The 14401-nt window shown below is 45.3% G+C and overlaps 1 protein-coding gene across 1 annotated transcript; it reads left to right on the top strand.

Moving 5' to 3' along the window:
• Positions 1-5138: 5138 nt before the first annotated feature.
• LOC113007052 (uncharacterized) lies at positions 5139-14165 on the top strand. Its single transcript, XM_026143394.2, has 5 exons — positions 5139-5819; positions 5901-5960; positions 12629-12709; positions 13297-13362; positions 13678-14165. Exons 1-5 carry the CDS (start codon positions 5288-5290, stop codon positions 13926-13928), a joined length of 990 nt encoding a protein of 329 aa, XP_025999179.2. The 5' UTR covers positions 5139-5287; the 3' UTR covers positions 13929-14165.
• The last annotated feature ends 236 nt before the right edge of the window (positions 14166-14401 follow it).

The following is a 14401-nucleotide window of genomic DNA, read 5'->3' as shown; positions in this document are numbered from 1 at the left end:
GCACCACCAAGGCTGGAGACGGAGCAATACTGGAAGAGCATATGGGAGAAGGATGCAACCCATAACGGCAATGCTCAGTGGCTAGAGGATCTGAGGGCTGACCACAGCGACCTCCCTGAACAGGGTCCAGTAACCATCACAGTGGCAGATATCCAAGAAAGGGTCTCCAGTATGAAGAGTTGGACAGCACCAGGGCCCGACATGGTTCACGCCTACTGGCTGAAGAAGCTGACTGCACTCCACGAGCGTCTGGCAGCACAAATGAACCAGCTGCTAGTTAACGAGAGACACCCGGAATGGCTAACTGAAGGCCGGACGGTCCTGATCCCCAAGGACCCCAAGAAGGGACCGGTCCCCTCCAACTACCGACCAATAACCTGCCTCAGTACTACATGGAAGCTCCTGTCAGGCATCATATCGGCTAAGATGAACAGGCACATGGGTCAATACATGAGCGGGACACAGAAAGGAATTGGCAAGAATACCAGAGGCGCAAAACACCAGCTACTGGTAGACAGAACAATCAGCCGAGACTGCAAGACCAGACTGACCAACCTGTGCACTGCCTGGATTGATTACAAGAAGGCCTATGACTCAATGCCCCACAGCTGGATACTGGAATGCCTAGAATTGTACAAGATCAATGGGACCCTAAGAGCCTTCATCAGGAACTCAATGGGGATGTGGCGTACAACACTAGAGGCCAACTCCAAGCCCATAGCACAAGTCACCATCAAGTGCGGGATCTACCAAGGAGATGCTCTGTCCCCACTGCTGTTCTGCATAGGCCTGAACCCCCTCAGTGAGATCATTAACAAGACTGGCTACGGATACCGACTACGGAACGGAGCAGTTGTCAGCCACCTCCTGTACATGGATGACATCAAGCTGTATGCCAAGAGTGAACGAGACATCGATTCACTGATCCACACTACCAGGCTATACAGCAATGACATTGGAATGTCGTTCGGACTGGAGAAGTGTAGTCGGATGGTAACAAAGAGAGGGAAGGTAGTCAGAACTGAGGGGATTGAACTACCAGAAGGCAACATTGCAGACATAGAGGACAGTTACAAGTACTTGGGGATCCCACAGGCGAATGGGAACCATGAAGAGGCCGCTAGAAAAGCTGCAACCACCAAGTACCTGCAGAGGGTCAGGCAAGTCCTGAGGAGTCAGCTGAATGGTAAGAACAAGATCCGGGCCATCAACACGTACGCCCTGCCCGTGATCAGGTACCCTGCTGGGGTAATAGGCTGGCCAAAGGAGGAGATAGAAGCCACTGACATAAAGACAAGAAAGCTCCTTACCATGCATGGAGGGTTTCACCCCAAATCCAGCACCCTGAGGCTGTACGCTAAGCGGAAGGAAGGGGGCCGGGGACTGGTGAGTGTCAGCACCACAGTCCAGGATGAGACAACGAACATCCAAGAATACATTAGGAAGATGGCCCCAACTGACCGAGTGCTCAGTGAATACCTCAGGCAGCAGAAACCCAAGAAAGAGGAGGGAGACGAGGAACCATCATGGAAGGACAGGCCCCTGCACGGTATGTACCACCGGCAGATAGAGGAGGTGGCTGATATCCAGAAATCCTACCAGTGGCTGGACAAAGCTGGACTGAAAGACAGCACAGAGGCACTAATCATGGCAGCACAAGAACAAGCTCTGAGCACAAGATCCATAGAGGCTGGGGTCTATCACACCAGGCAAGACCCCAGGTGCAGGCTGTGTAAAGATGCCCCAGAGACAATCCAGCACATAACAGCAGGGTGCAAGATGCTAGCAGGCAAGGCATACATGGAACGCCATAACCAAGTGGCCGGCATAGTGTACAGGAACATCTGTGCCGAGTATAACCTGGAAGTCCCGAGGTCAAAATGGGAGATGCCCCCAAGGGTGGTGGAGAATGACCGAGCTAAGATCCTGTGGGACTTCCAGATACAGACGGACAAAATGGTGGTGGCTAACCAACCGGACATAGTGGTGGTAGACAAACAGAAGAAGATGGCCGTAGTGATCGATGTAGCGGTTCCGAATGACAGCAATATCAGGAAGAAGGAACACGAGTAGCTGGAGAAATACCAAGGGCTCAGAGAAGAGCTCGAGAGGATGTGGAGGGTGAAGGTAACGGTGGTCCCCGTGGTAATCGGAGCACTAGGTGCGGTGACTCCCAAGCTAGGCGAGTGGCTCCAGCAGATCCCAGGAACAACATCGGAGATCTCTGTCCAGAAGAGCGCAGTCCTGGGAACAGCTAAGATACTGCGCAGGACCCTCAAGCTCCCAGGCCTCTGGTAGAGGACCTGAGCTTGAAGGATAAACCGCCCGCAGGGGCGTGCTGGGTGTTTTTATATATATATATATATATATATATATATATATATATATATATATATATATATATAGTTTACTAATTAGTCTGTTTTTAAAATAACAATGTTTTATATCTCAAATCTGATGAAAAAAATTGATTATTAGGATGATGCAGTATATCATATTCATAAGTTTAAAATGTGTCTTAAACTTTAAAAAAAATCTGCTTTTTATTCTGAATTATGCGTTGGTTTTAAATTCACTTTATGCTTGTTTATATTTAGTGGTCTTAGTGAATATAATTTGTGATGTGTGGGATCGCTACTTTTTAAATTATAACTTAATGAATCATCGGTTGTTGTCTAATGCTGTGGTTTCTTTGTATTTGTAGAATGCCGTTGTGTGTGGCATAAGATCTGCCTCCAGACATCTTCAGAAGACTGGGATATGTCCGACGTAAGTGTACAGTGAAATTCAACCTGGAAAGACTCAGATACGGAGAAAGAATTAGACATGCTTTATTGAACATTAAATATTTGGCGGTCAGACCCCGGCGGGAAAACTGTTGATAAAAGCATTGCTGATTGAAGTAGGAGGTCTTCCCCCGGGGTCTGGACACTGCTGGTGGTATGGAGGCAGGGGGCAAGCATGGGGGTGCAGGGGTGGTGGAGGGATGCGAAAACGCTGAGAGGCCGAGCTATGGGTGAAAGAGCTTAAATGCCCGGAAGCTGAATGGAGGCGTAGGTGCGAGGGAGCTCCGGATTGGCTGCGCCGGAGTGAGCAGCTGAAGGGAGTTGAGATGATGATGATGATGGAGACGATGTGCAGGTGTGTCTCCCAGGTTGAATTTACGCAGGCTTCATTATAATATAGTTAATATTGACGTAGATGCAGTTCGTGAAGATTGCCACATGTTGCTTGCTCTTCCTTTTTCTTTCATCACAAAATTATAAGGATAATCAGTTTTGTAAGTGTTGTCTCAGATAGAGAATTGAAAGCAGAGAGATTTTGGACTGGATAGAGTGTAGAAGTTATGTGAGAGAGGCCAGAAATAAATAAACACATTGTAAAAATATTACTTAGATTTTATTATAATCCTTTGTAAAAAAAACAACAAAAAAAAAAAAAAAACAGTTTCATACAATCTAGTCTCAAAGGTTTTACAAATTTTGATCTGTGGGGGTCATTGTGGGAGGGGCTCTGGGACCAGGTTAGGGCTGGTGTCTTAGTTTTTTTGTTTTGTGTTTGTTTTTTTTGTTAATGTCATTGTTCAAAAAATATAAATTGGATATTAGAAATGGGACAAATATCAAAAAAGTACTGAATCGATCACAGATTGCAAATTGATCAAGCAGAATCAAAATACTTGCACAAAATACATATCTGCTGCACATTTTCTTCTTTAAATCGGGAGGTATTTCTTAGTACTTTTAAGACATCTAGAGACTTTGGTTTACGTCCCGAGCTCTGTGACGTGAACAATTTAGCATTTATCCTTCCCATGTTTATTTCTGTTATTTAATCTATGCTGTATTTACGAACAGGGTGATGTCTCATCTGATGAAGAATACATCCCAAATTCTGCATCAGATTCAGAAAGCTCAGGAACAGAGTTGTCTATTGAGTTACCTGGACCATCAAAAAACTCCCATGCTGCTAGCATGCCTGATTTATGCGTTACTTTTGCTGAAAAAGAACAGACCATGGATGTTAAGAACAACTTTGAGCACATTTTGAATGATCTTGAAACTACTGATGATCTTCATCCCGACCAAGAACCAGACAGCTCAGAGTCATGCCAGCAGAAAACAAAAGATGCATGTAGCGAAAAGAGTACTGTGGATATTAGCCAAAATGAATCCCCAACCAAGTCAACAAAATTAATCAAAAGCACAGTCAATTTTTGTTTTGTGTGTGGAAAACCTCAAACAAAATTTGCACGTCATCTGGAGACGCATGTAAATGAAAATGCTGAAGTCGCCCAGGTGCTTCAGTTACCCAAATCATCAAAGGACAGAAAAGTTCATCTTGAAAGGTTACGAAACCTTGGTAACTTCAAGCACAACTCTGCTGTTAAAACCACAGGATCAGGTTGTCTTAAAGTGAAAAGGATCTCAAAAAAGAGCAGCAGCAGCGCTGAGACATACGAGTACTGCTTATACTGTAAGGGTATGATATCCAGAAAAGAAGTTTCTCGGCATATGAAAAGATGTGCTTTAAGACCAGAGAATAATGCTGAAGAGAAGCTGAAAGATAGAGTCTTTGGTATAGCATCTACTCAATCCACAATGTCTCAGCCAATTTCAAGTGAACTCTACTCAGTACTGGGCAAGATGCACAAGGATGATGTGTCTAGTGCAATAAGGAATGATCATTATATTATGCAGTTGGCTCAGTCTCTTTTTAATAAGCATGGAAGTGACAGATCAAAGCATGAGTATATAAGACAGAAAGTAAGGGAACTTGGGAGATTACTTGTGACTTTGCGTCACACAACAAGAATCCATAATATGAAAGAGGCAATAAAACCAGCCAACTTCTTTATTCTTACTAATGCTGTCAAGAGAGTTTCAGGTTTTGATACTGAAACCAGCACATTCAAAGCCCCAAGTTTAGCCCTGAAGCTTGGACATTCTCTCAGAAAAATAAGTGATATTATCATGTGTCGTGCTCTCATGGAAGAGGATCAAGAGGCTCAATCAGGAGGTTTCACACACTTCATGAAACAAAGTGGTCTGAATTAGTTTCCCATTCAGCCTTATCAAACCTGAGTGAGGCAAAATACAACACGGTCGACAGCCTTCCACTGACCAGAGATGTTCAGAAGCTGCAGTTATATCTTGGTCAGCAAGTGGAATCGGCTAGGGAGAAACTAGGTGATAACCCAACAGCAGGAACTTATGCAGCACTAGCAAAGGTGATCCTTTGTCAAGTGATTTTGTTCAATAGGAGGAGGGAAGGTGAAGTAGCACGTATGACTGTCAAAAATTTTGAAGATCGTGACATGTCCAAACTAAACGATGACATCAGCTCTGGGCTTACAGAAGTTGAGAAAAGGCTTTGCCAACAGTTTGCCAGAGTGGAACTGAAGGGGGAAAAAGGACAAAAGGTGGCTGTGATCCTGACTTCTGATATGACCGATAACCTGTCACTCCTCGTTAGTAAGAGGAAAGAGTGCGGGGTATCTGAAAACAATATGTACCTTTTCGCCATTCCTTGTAGTGATGGTCACTACAGAGGGCAGTTTGGTCAGTTTGCAGATGCTTGCGGAGCAACAACAACTAACCTTCGCAAACAGATTGCCACGATAAGCCAAGTCATGAACTTGAAAGATAATGAACTAGACCAGCTGGCCGATTTCCTCGGCCATGACATTAGGGTCCATAGAGAATACTATCGACTGCCCCAATCAACAATTCAGCTGGCTAAGATCTCCAAGTTGCTCATGGCCATGGAGAAGGGAAGTGTGAAGGATATTCAAGGAAAAACTCTGGATGAAATTGGTGGTATGCATGGTTTATATGTTGTTAAATCGGCTTGGTGTTTGTGAATATGGTTGGTCTAATAACATTTTTTCAATTTTATAGATGACATAGATGGGATGGCTACTGGATCACAGCAACTCCCTGATGCTTCCACATTGCGAGGTACTGAAATTATTGTATTCTGTGTTATAGACTTTGCAGTTGTATTGATAAAGTATTTAAAATTTACATTTTTATATATTTAGATAATGTTATTGCAGTTCTGTTTGTACTTTGCTGTGTAGTTAATACCATTTACAGTGAGGAAAGTAAGTATTTGCTATTTTGCAAGTTCTCCCACTTAGAAATCATGGAGGGATCTGAAATTTTCAGCGTTGGTACATGTCCACTGTGAGAGACAGAATCTAAAAGAAAATTCCGGAAATCACAATGTATGATTTTATTAAAATATTTTTGTATATTACTGCTTAAAATAAGTATTTGAACACTTGCTTATCATGCAGATTTCTGACCCTCAAAGACCTGTTATTCTGCTTTTAAACAGTCCAACTACACTCTGCTCATGATTCTAATTTAGCAGCACCTGTTTGATGCCGTTAGCTTTCATAAAGACACATGTGCACCCCACAATCTGTCAAAAGTGTTGCAGCAACATGAGTAAAACCAAAGAGCTGTCCAACGACACAAGAGACAAAACTTTAGACCTTCACAAAGCTGGAAAGGGCTCCAGAGCCACTGCCAAGCAGCTTGGTGCGCGTGCACCAAGCTGATTTTTGTTAGAGAGACTTCTGGATGTTATTCAGGATGTCGCCATAGACAAAGTTGAACAGCGCCTCCTTTGACTTGGTTCCGTCCAGCTGCACAACATCAACAGCTGATGCCTCCATGATGTTCTTATGTTTCAGGTACATGGGCCAGACGTGGCCGTCAAAAAGGCCAGGTGGGTCTGGTACCAGATGGAGCGCGTGCAGGTGACTGTGCGTACCCTCTGCAAGACTCCTGCAGGCGCCCCTGAAGGGAAGAGGCTAATGTCTTCCTCGGACTGGAGCCCCACGTAAGATCTCAGCTCGTGGGGTGTCAGTGATGCTAAGAAAGGTGAAGAATCAGCCCAGAACTACACGGGACGAGCTGGTCAATGACCTGAAGAGAGCTGGGACCACCGTTGGCAAGGCTACTATCAGTAATACACTGAGACGTCATGGTTTAAAATCATTCATCACACTGAAGGTTCCCCTTCTTAAGCCAACCCATGTCCAGGCCCGTCTGAAGTTTGCCAGGGACCATCTGGATGATCCGGAGTCATGGGAGAAAGTCCTGTGGTCAGATGAGACCAAAATAAAACTTTTTGGTCTAAACTCCATTGTTGGGGTTTGGAGGAAGAAGAAGGATGAGTCTCATCCCAATAATACCATCCTACAGTGAAGCATGAGGGTGGAAACATCATGCTCTGGGCTGTTTTTCTGCACAGGGGACAGGACCACTGCACTGTATTAAGGAGAAGATAAACGGGGACATGGATTGTGAGATTTTGGGCCAAAACGTCCTTCCCTCAGTCAGAGCATTGAAGATGGGTTCTGGCTGGGTCTTTCAACAAGACAAAGACCTGAAGCACTCAGCCAGGAAAACCAAGGAGTGGCTCCGTAAGAGTCATTTCCAGGTTCTGGAGTGGCCTCACTAGTCTCCAGACCTCAGTCCAATAGAAAATCTGTGGATGGAGTTAAAAGTCTGTGTTGGCCCAAAACATGACAGATCTACAGAAGATCTGTGTGGAGGAGTGGGTCAAAAGACCTTCTGCAATGTGTGCAAACCTGGTGAAGAACTACAGGAACTGTTTGGCCGCTGTAATTGTTAACAAAGGCAATATTAATATAGTTTGACTCAAGTGTTCAAATACTTATTTTACAAAGAAATATACAAAAAACTTGTTATAAAATCATACAATGTGATTTCCGGAATTTTCTTTTAGATTATGTCTCTCACAGTGGACATGTACCTATGATGAAAATTTCAGACCCCTCCATGATTTCTAAGTGGGAGAACTCGCAAAATAGCAGGGTGTTCAAATACTTACTTTCCTCACTGTATGTATTTTATATATATATCTATCTATCTATCTATCTATCTATCTATCTATCTATATATGTATATATATATATATATATATATATATATATATATAAAAAACACCCAGCACGCCCCTGCGGGCGGTTTATCCTTCAAGCTCGGGTCCTCTACCAGAGGCCTGGGAGCTTGAGGGTCCTGCGCAGTATCTTAGCTGTTCCCAGGACTGCGCTCTTCTGGACAGAGATCTCCGATGTTGTTCCCGGGATCTGCTGGAGCCACTCGCCTAGCTTGGGAGTCACCGCACCTAGTGCTCCGATTACCACGGGGACCACCGTTACCTTCACCCTCCACATCCTCTCGAGCTCTTCTCTGAGCCCTTGGTATTTCTCCAGCTTCTCGTGTTCCTTCTTCCTGATATTGCTGTCATTCGGAACCGCTACATCGATCACTACGGCCGTCTTCTTCTGTTTGTCTACCACCACTATGTCCGGTTGGTTAGCCACCACCATTTTGTCCGTCTGTATCTGGAAGTCCCACAGGATCTTAGCTCGGTCATTCTCCACCACCCTTGGGGGCATCTCCCATTTTGACCTTGGGACTTCCAGGTTATACTCGGCACAGATGTTCCTGTACACTATGCCGGCCACTTGGTTATGGCGTTCCATGTATGCCTTGCCTGCTAGCATCTTGCACCCTGCTGTTATGTGCTGGATTGTCTCTGGGGCATCTTTACACAGCCTGCACCTGGGGTCTTGCCTGGTGTGATAGACCCCAGCCTCTATGGATCTTGTACTCAGAGCTTGTTCTTGTGCTGCCATGATTAGTGCCTCTGTGCTGTCTTTCAGTCCAGCTTTGTCCAGCCACTGGTAGGATTTCTGGATATCAGCCACCTCCTCTATCTGCCGGTGGTACATACCGTGCAGGGGCCTGTCCTTCCATGATGGTTCCTCGTTTCCCTCCTCTTTCTTGGGTTTCTGCTGCCTGAGGTATTCACTGAGCACTCGGTCAGTTGGGGCCATCTTCCCAATGCATTCTTGGATGTTCGTTGTCTCATCCTGGACTGTGGTGCTGACACTCACCAGTCCCCGGCCCCCTTCCTTCCGCTTAGCGTACAGCCTCAGGGTGCTGGACTTGGGGTGAAACCCTCCATGCATGGTAAGGAGCTTTCTTGTCTTTATGTCAGTGGCTTCTATCTCCTCCTTTGGCCAGCCTATTACCCCAGCAGGGTACCTGATCACGGGCAGGGCGTACGTGTTGATGGCCCGGATCTTGTTCTTACCATTCAGCTGACTCCTCAGGACTTGCCTGACCCTCTGCAGGTACTTGGTGGTTGCAGCCTTTCTAGCGGCCTCTTCATGGTTCCCATTTGCCTGCGGGATCCCCAGGTGTGTGTGTGTGTGTGTGTGTGTATATATATATATATATCGTAGTGGTTAAACTACACGCCTTTGGAACAGAGGATCGCAAGTTCGATTCCTGCCTGGGGGTGTCTGTATCCAGTAAGGGTCCTAAGGCTAGGCCATAGACCCCCTATGCTAAGCAAGCCTACCGCAGACATGAGCGAGACAGATAAATATGAAGGCATGCCGGCTCGGACGTCGCCCGGATCAACAAGGTCCGCGTCAGGTGTTGAGGAACCAGGGCACCCTGACGAAAAGTGGGCTACTGGAACAAGAAGGCATCGGTGGGCAAGGGACGAAAACAGGGCGTTGTTGGAATGCTACTACGCAAGTAACCCCGGCGGAAGGGGCTACATGAATAGGATGAGGGACCTATGGATTCTTCGATACCCAACATCCACAATGACGGCGAAACAACTAGTAGCTCAGTGTTCCAACATTCGAAAGAAGGGACTGCTCTCACAGCTAGAGATTGACGAGGTACAACACAAATGCTACGGCAAGGAGGAGTCAGGACGCCAGGTCAGGGGGGAGATATCATCACCCCCACCCGAGATTGGGTACATAGCCCCAAGTGCGATAGGAGAAGGATCGTTGAGTGCGAGAGGAACTGACCTGAAAAATAGGATCATGGCCAAGCTTGAAACCTGGATCCCCCGTAGCCGGTTACCAAGATTACGTGAAGTACCCTCAGAAGGTCTGCTAGATGATGTTAATGCAGCACTACAGACAATACCTACAACCACGGTTACCGACACTAACAAGCTGATCTACAATACGGCAGCAGTGATCAGTGAGATGCTTGGCTACAAGTTGAACAGCCACAAGGGGCAGTACCCTCCATGGAGAAGGAGGCTAGAGGGCAAGATCAAAGTAGCACGGAGGGAGGTTAGCCAACTAACGGAGTTGCAGAAAGGTGCGACAAATAAGGTGCCTAAGAAATACAGCAAGCTGTCCATACCTGAGGCCTTGGAAACTGCCAAGCAAAGACTCACAGCCTTGGCCAGCCGCTTGAGGAGGTACACCAGAGAGATAGAAGGCAGGAGAATAAACCAGCTGTTCTCCACAGAACCAGCAAAGGTGTACTCTCAGTGGCAAGGGAACAATAAGAGAACAGCACCACCAAGGCTGGAGACAGAACAATACTGGAAGAGCATATGGGAGAAGGATGCAACCCATAACGGCAATGCTCAGTGGCTAGAGAATCTGAGGGCAGACCACAGCGACCTCCCTGAACAGGGTCCAGTAACCATCACAGTGGCAGATATCCAAGAAAGGGTCTCCAGTATGAAGAGTTGGACAGCACCAGGGCCCGACATGGTTCACACCTACTGGCTGAAGAAGCTGACTGCACTCCACGGGCGTCTGGCAGCACAAATGAACCAGCTGCTAGTTAACGAAAGACACCCGGAATGGCTAACTGAAGGCCGGACGGTCCTGATCCCCAAGGACCCCAAGAAGGGACCGGTCCCCTCCAACTACCGACCAATAACCTGCCTCAGTACTACATGGAAGCTCCTGTCAGGTATCATATCGGCTAAGATGAACAGGCACATGGGTCAATACATGAGCGGGACACAGAAAGGAATTGGCAAGAATACCAGAGGTGCAAAACACCAGCTACTGGTAGACAGAACAATCAGCCGAGACTGCAAGACCAGACTGACCAACCTGTGCACTGCCTGGATTGATTACAAGAAGGCCTATGACTCAATGCCCCACAGCTGGATACTGGAATGCCTAGAATTGTACAAGATCAATGGGACCCTAAGAGCCTTCATCAGGAACTCAATGGGGATGTGGCGTACAACACTAGAGGCCAACTCCAAGCCCATAGCACAAGTTACCATCAAGTGCGGGATCTACCAAGGAGATGCTCTGTCCCCACTGCTGTTCTGCATAGGCCTGAACCCCCTCAGTGAGATCATTAACAAGACTGGCTACGGATACCGACTACGGAACGGAGCAGTTGTCAGCCACCTCCTGTACATGGATGACATCAAGCTGTATGCCAAGAGTGAACGAGACATCGATTCACTGATCCACACTACCAGGCTATACTGTCATGGTCCTGGGCCGTGTTGGCCCAGTATTCTTAGTTCTCTTGTATTTTTGTATTCAGTTCCCTGTTTAGGTTCTGTTTCCTGAGTTGCCCTGTTATGTGGTTCCCTGTGTGCTTTCCCTTTGTGACTCTCACCCCCTGTGTGCCCCTCTATGTATTCATGAGCCCTTGTCCCCTTTCGTGTTTTATTCCATGTTTTCCCCAGCCTGTTATGTCTGTGTTCTCCCCGTGCTCTCTCCTCCTGTCTGAACCTCTGTACTTCCTGTTTTACTTTGACAGTCTCTCGTCAGTATGCGTCATGTTGTGTTCACTCCTGCCCTGTCTCGTTATGATTATCTGTGTCAGATGTGTTCCCCGTGTGCTCCCACTTCCCTCGTTAACCCTCTGTGTATTTATGTCTGCGTCTCCCTCAGTTCTGTGTCGTAGTCTCCCTCATGCTGTGTGGATTTCCCTGTTTCTCTCTCCTTGTGCTTTAGTTTTCCCAGTTTAGTTTATTTTGTATTGTTTCTCGTGGCCAGCAATAAAGCTGTGTTTTTTGAGTTCATCCCCGTGTGTGTGAGTTTTGCGATTGGGTCCTCATCCTGCCTGCCACACAGCCGACCTTGACATATACAGCAATGACATTGGAATGTCGTTCGGACTGGAGAAGTGTAGTCGGATGGTATCAAAGAGAGGGAAGGTAGTCAGAACCGAGGGGATTGAACTACCAGAAGGCAACATTGCAGACATAGAGGACAGTTACAAGTACCTGGGGATCCCGCAGGCAAATGGGAACCATGAAGAGGCCGCTAGAAAGGCTGCAACCACCAAGTACCTGCAGAGGGTCAGGCAAGTCCTGAGGAGTCCAGATACAGACGGACAAAATGGTGGTGGCTAACCAACCGGACATAGTGGTGGTAGACAAACAGAAGAAGACGGCCGTAGTGATCAATGTAGCGGTTCCGAATGACAGCAATATCAGGAAGAAGGAACACGAGAAGCTGGAGAAATACCAAGGGCTCAGAGAAGAGCTCGAGAGGATGTGGAGGGTGAAGGTAATGGTGGTCCCCGTGGTAATCGGAGCACTAGGTGCGGTGACTCACAAGCTAGGCGAGTGGCTCCAGCAGATCCCGGGAATAACATCGGAGATCTCTGTCCAGAAGAGCGCAGTCCTGGGAACAGCTAAGATACTGCGCAGGACCCTCAAGCTCCCAGGCCTCTGGTAGAGGACCCGAGCTTGAAGGATAAACCGCCCGCAGGGGCGTGCTGGGTGTTTTTCTATATATATATATATATAATTTTTTTTTTTTTTTTTTTTTTGCTAGAAAAATCTATCAATGACAATGAAGAAATATTAACTTCTGTGACTTCTGATTTGCCTCACTTCTCCGAGACTGCAGCTCAAGGTACATTTTCAATGTTGTACTCAAAGTTTGCCCAACATATCTTATGTAATGAGCTGGGATCTGTGAGTTAGTCCTGTTCAGAGACAAATCCAGTGAAATGTGCAGTAACGTATTTTAACAGCGCACATCACGTATGATAACGATGCTCTCTTGTTTCATTAATGCCACTTGCATCTCTGTTTTTCATTGCATTAAAAATGAAATCAGACTTTACTATTAACACTACTATGCTGATTACGATAACCTGGGATTGTGTATAGAACAATATTACTAACCATCAGTACATTTTTACATGGTCGATTGTTAGTTGTTCCATTCCTAATTGTGACACTAATGCTTTATGACTAGTATTTTGATGCTTCATCAGTTTTGGTCAAGCAAGATTTGGCCTGTGCAAAATCTACATCATTTCCCAGTAAACTCATTACCCAAGGTATTGTTGACTTCATCCAGTTCAGCAGCATTGCCATGTGTATAGTTAGTATAATAGAACTGGCTGTCACTGTCCCCTCTGTGCCCATGGTGTTTGATTGGTAGGCAGAAAGCCTCTTTAAGCCCATACATTTATACTGTGCAATATTTTTTAGATGACCAGGGGAATGATGCCTGTGTGACTTCTGGTTCACCTCCTGTCCCTGACTCAGTTACTAAAGGTATGATATAAATCAGATGCCATGTCCATCACTAGGCACTATGTGCAGTCAACACCAACATCATGTGGTTAGACATTATATAACATATAAAGAAGCTGAATGTATTTTGTGTTTACCAAGCAGTGTGATGAACTATCATGTTAATGAAAACAATCAAACTTTAAATTTTATCAGGTCTACAGTCTATTTATTATCACACACAATTTGTTTAGACAAGTACCAGCTTGTTTTCACAGTTTTGAACACCATCTCTACCTACAAGTGCATCTCACATGATCTTTTTAAACTTCAAATTTGTTTTGTTTTATTGAACAGGTTTACGTGTTTCATCAAGGCGGTGTGTGAAGAGACCATGGTCTGAGGAGGAGATAGGAGTGGTGATGAAACATATGAAGCCTTTTATTGAAAACGGTATCACTGTCACCAACCAGCAGTGTCTGAAGTGCAAAGAAAAGGAACAACCTATCTTGGAGACGAGATCTATTCAAAACATTCGAGATTTTGTGCGCAACAGAGGACTGGCCTTTAAAAAAAAAAAAATGTTAAACACTAAATGCACTTTTTGACAGTCTGAGCCTTTACCTTTCTGGGCCTGATTTCAAGGTTAGTGTTCTCCATTCAAAAAGTATGTAGTTGACTTCACTGTGCTCACAGGCAGTGTTTTGTTTTGATGTGTGGTTAGCCTGAGTCTTTTAATGCCAGGATTCACTTTTATTTTCCTTCAATAATTGTTACAATGCTGTCCTTTTAAGGAATTGATTATTGAGTTGGTTATATTAAATATAGTTCAGTAATTCAACAAATGTGTTGTGTGTTGATATAAGTCTTATGTTTAACCCTTGTATGGTGTTCGGGTCTGTGAGACCCGTGTTCAGTTTTTTTCAAAAGAAAAATTAAACAATTAATTATTTTTTCACGTGTAAATGTGTTGTCTTTCCACTCACTCCACTTGATTATAACTGATTTATTTATAACATTTTATATAAAAGAAAAACGAGAAGCACATTAATTCATAAATGTGATCTAACAAAGGTAAAGG

The sequence above is a fragment of the Astatotilapia calliptera genome, chromosome 15, assembly GCF_964374335.1.
Source record: "Astatotilapia calliptera chromosome 15, fAstCal68.1, whole genome shotgun sequence".
NCBI classification, from domain to species: domain Eukaryota; kingdom Metazoa; phylum Chordata; class Actinopteri; order Cichliformes; family Cichlidae; genus Astatotilapia; species Astatotilapia calliptera.
The sequence above is the reverse complement of the archived record's forward strand: the minus strand, read 5'-3'. Positions and strand labels throughout refer to the sequence as shown.

Excerpts from the sequence above, each read along its gene's own strand:
- LOC113007052 (XM_026143394.2), top strand. The coding sequence starts at position 5,288 with ATGACTGTCAAAAATTTTGAAGATCGTGACATGTCCAAACTAAACGAT. Across the intron at positions 5,820-5,900 it reads AACTCTGGATGAAATTGGTG|ATGACATAGATGGGATGGCT; the intron begins GTATGCATGGTT and ends TCAATTTTATAG. Across the intron at positions 5,961-12,628 it reads TGATGCTTCCACATTGCGAG|AAAAATCTATCAATGACAAT; the intron begins GTACTGAAATTA and ends TTTTTTTGCTAG.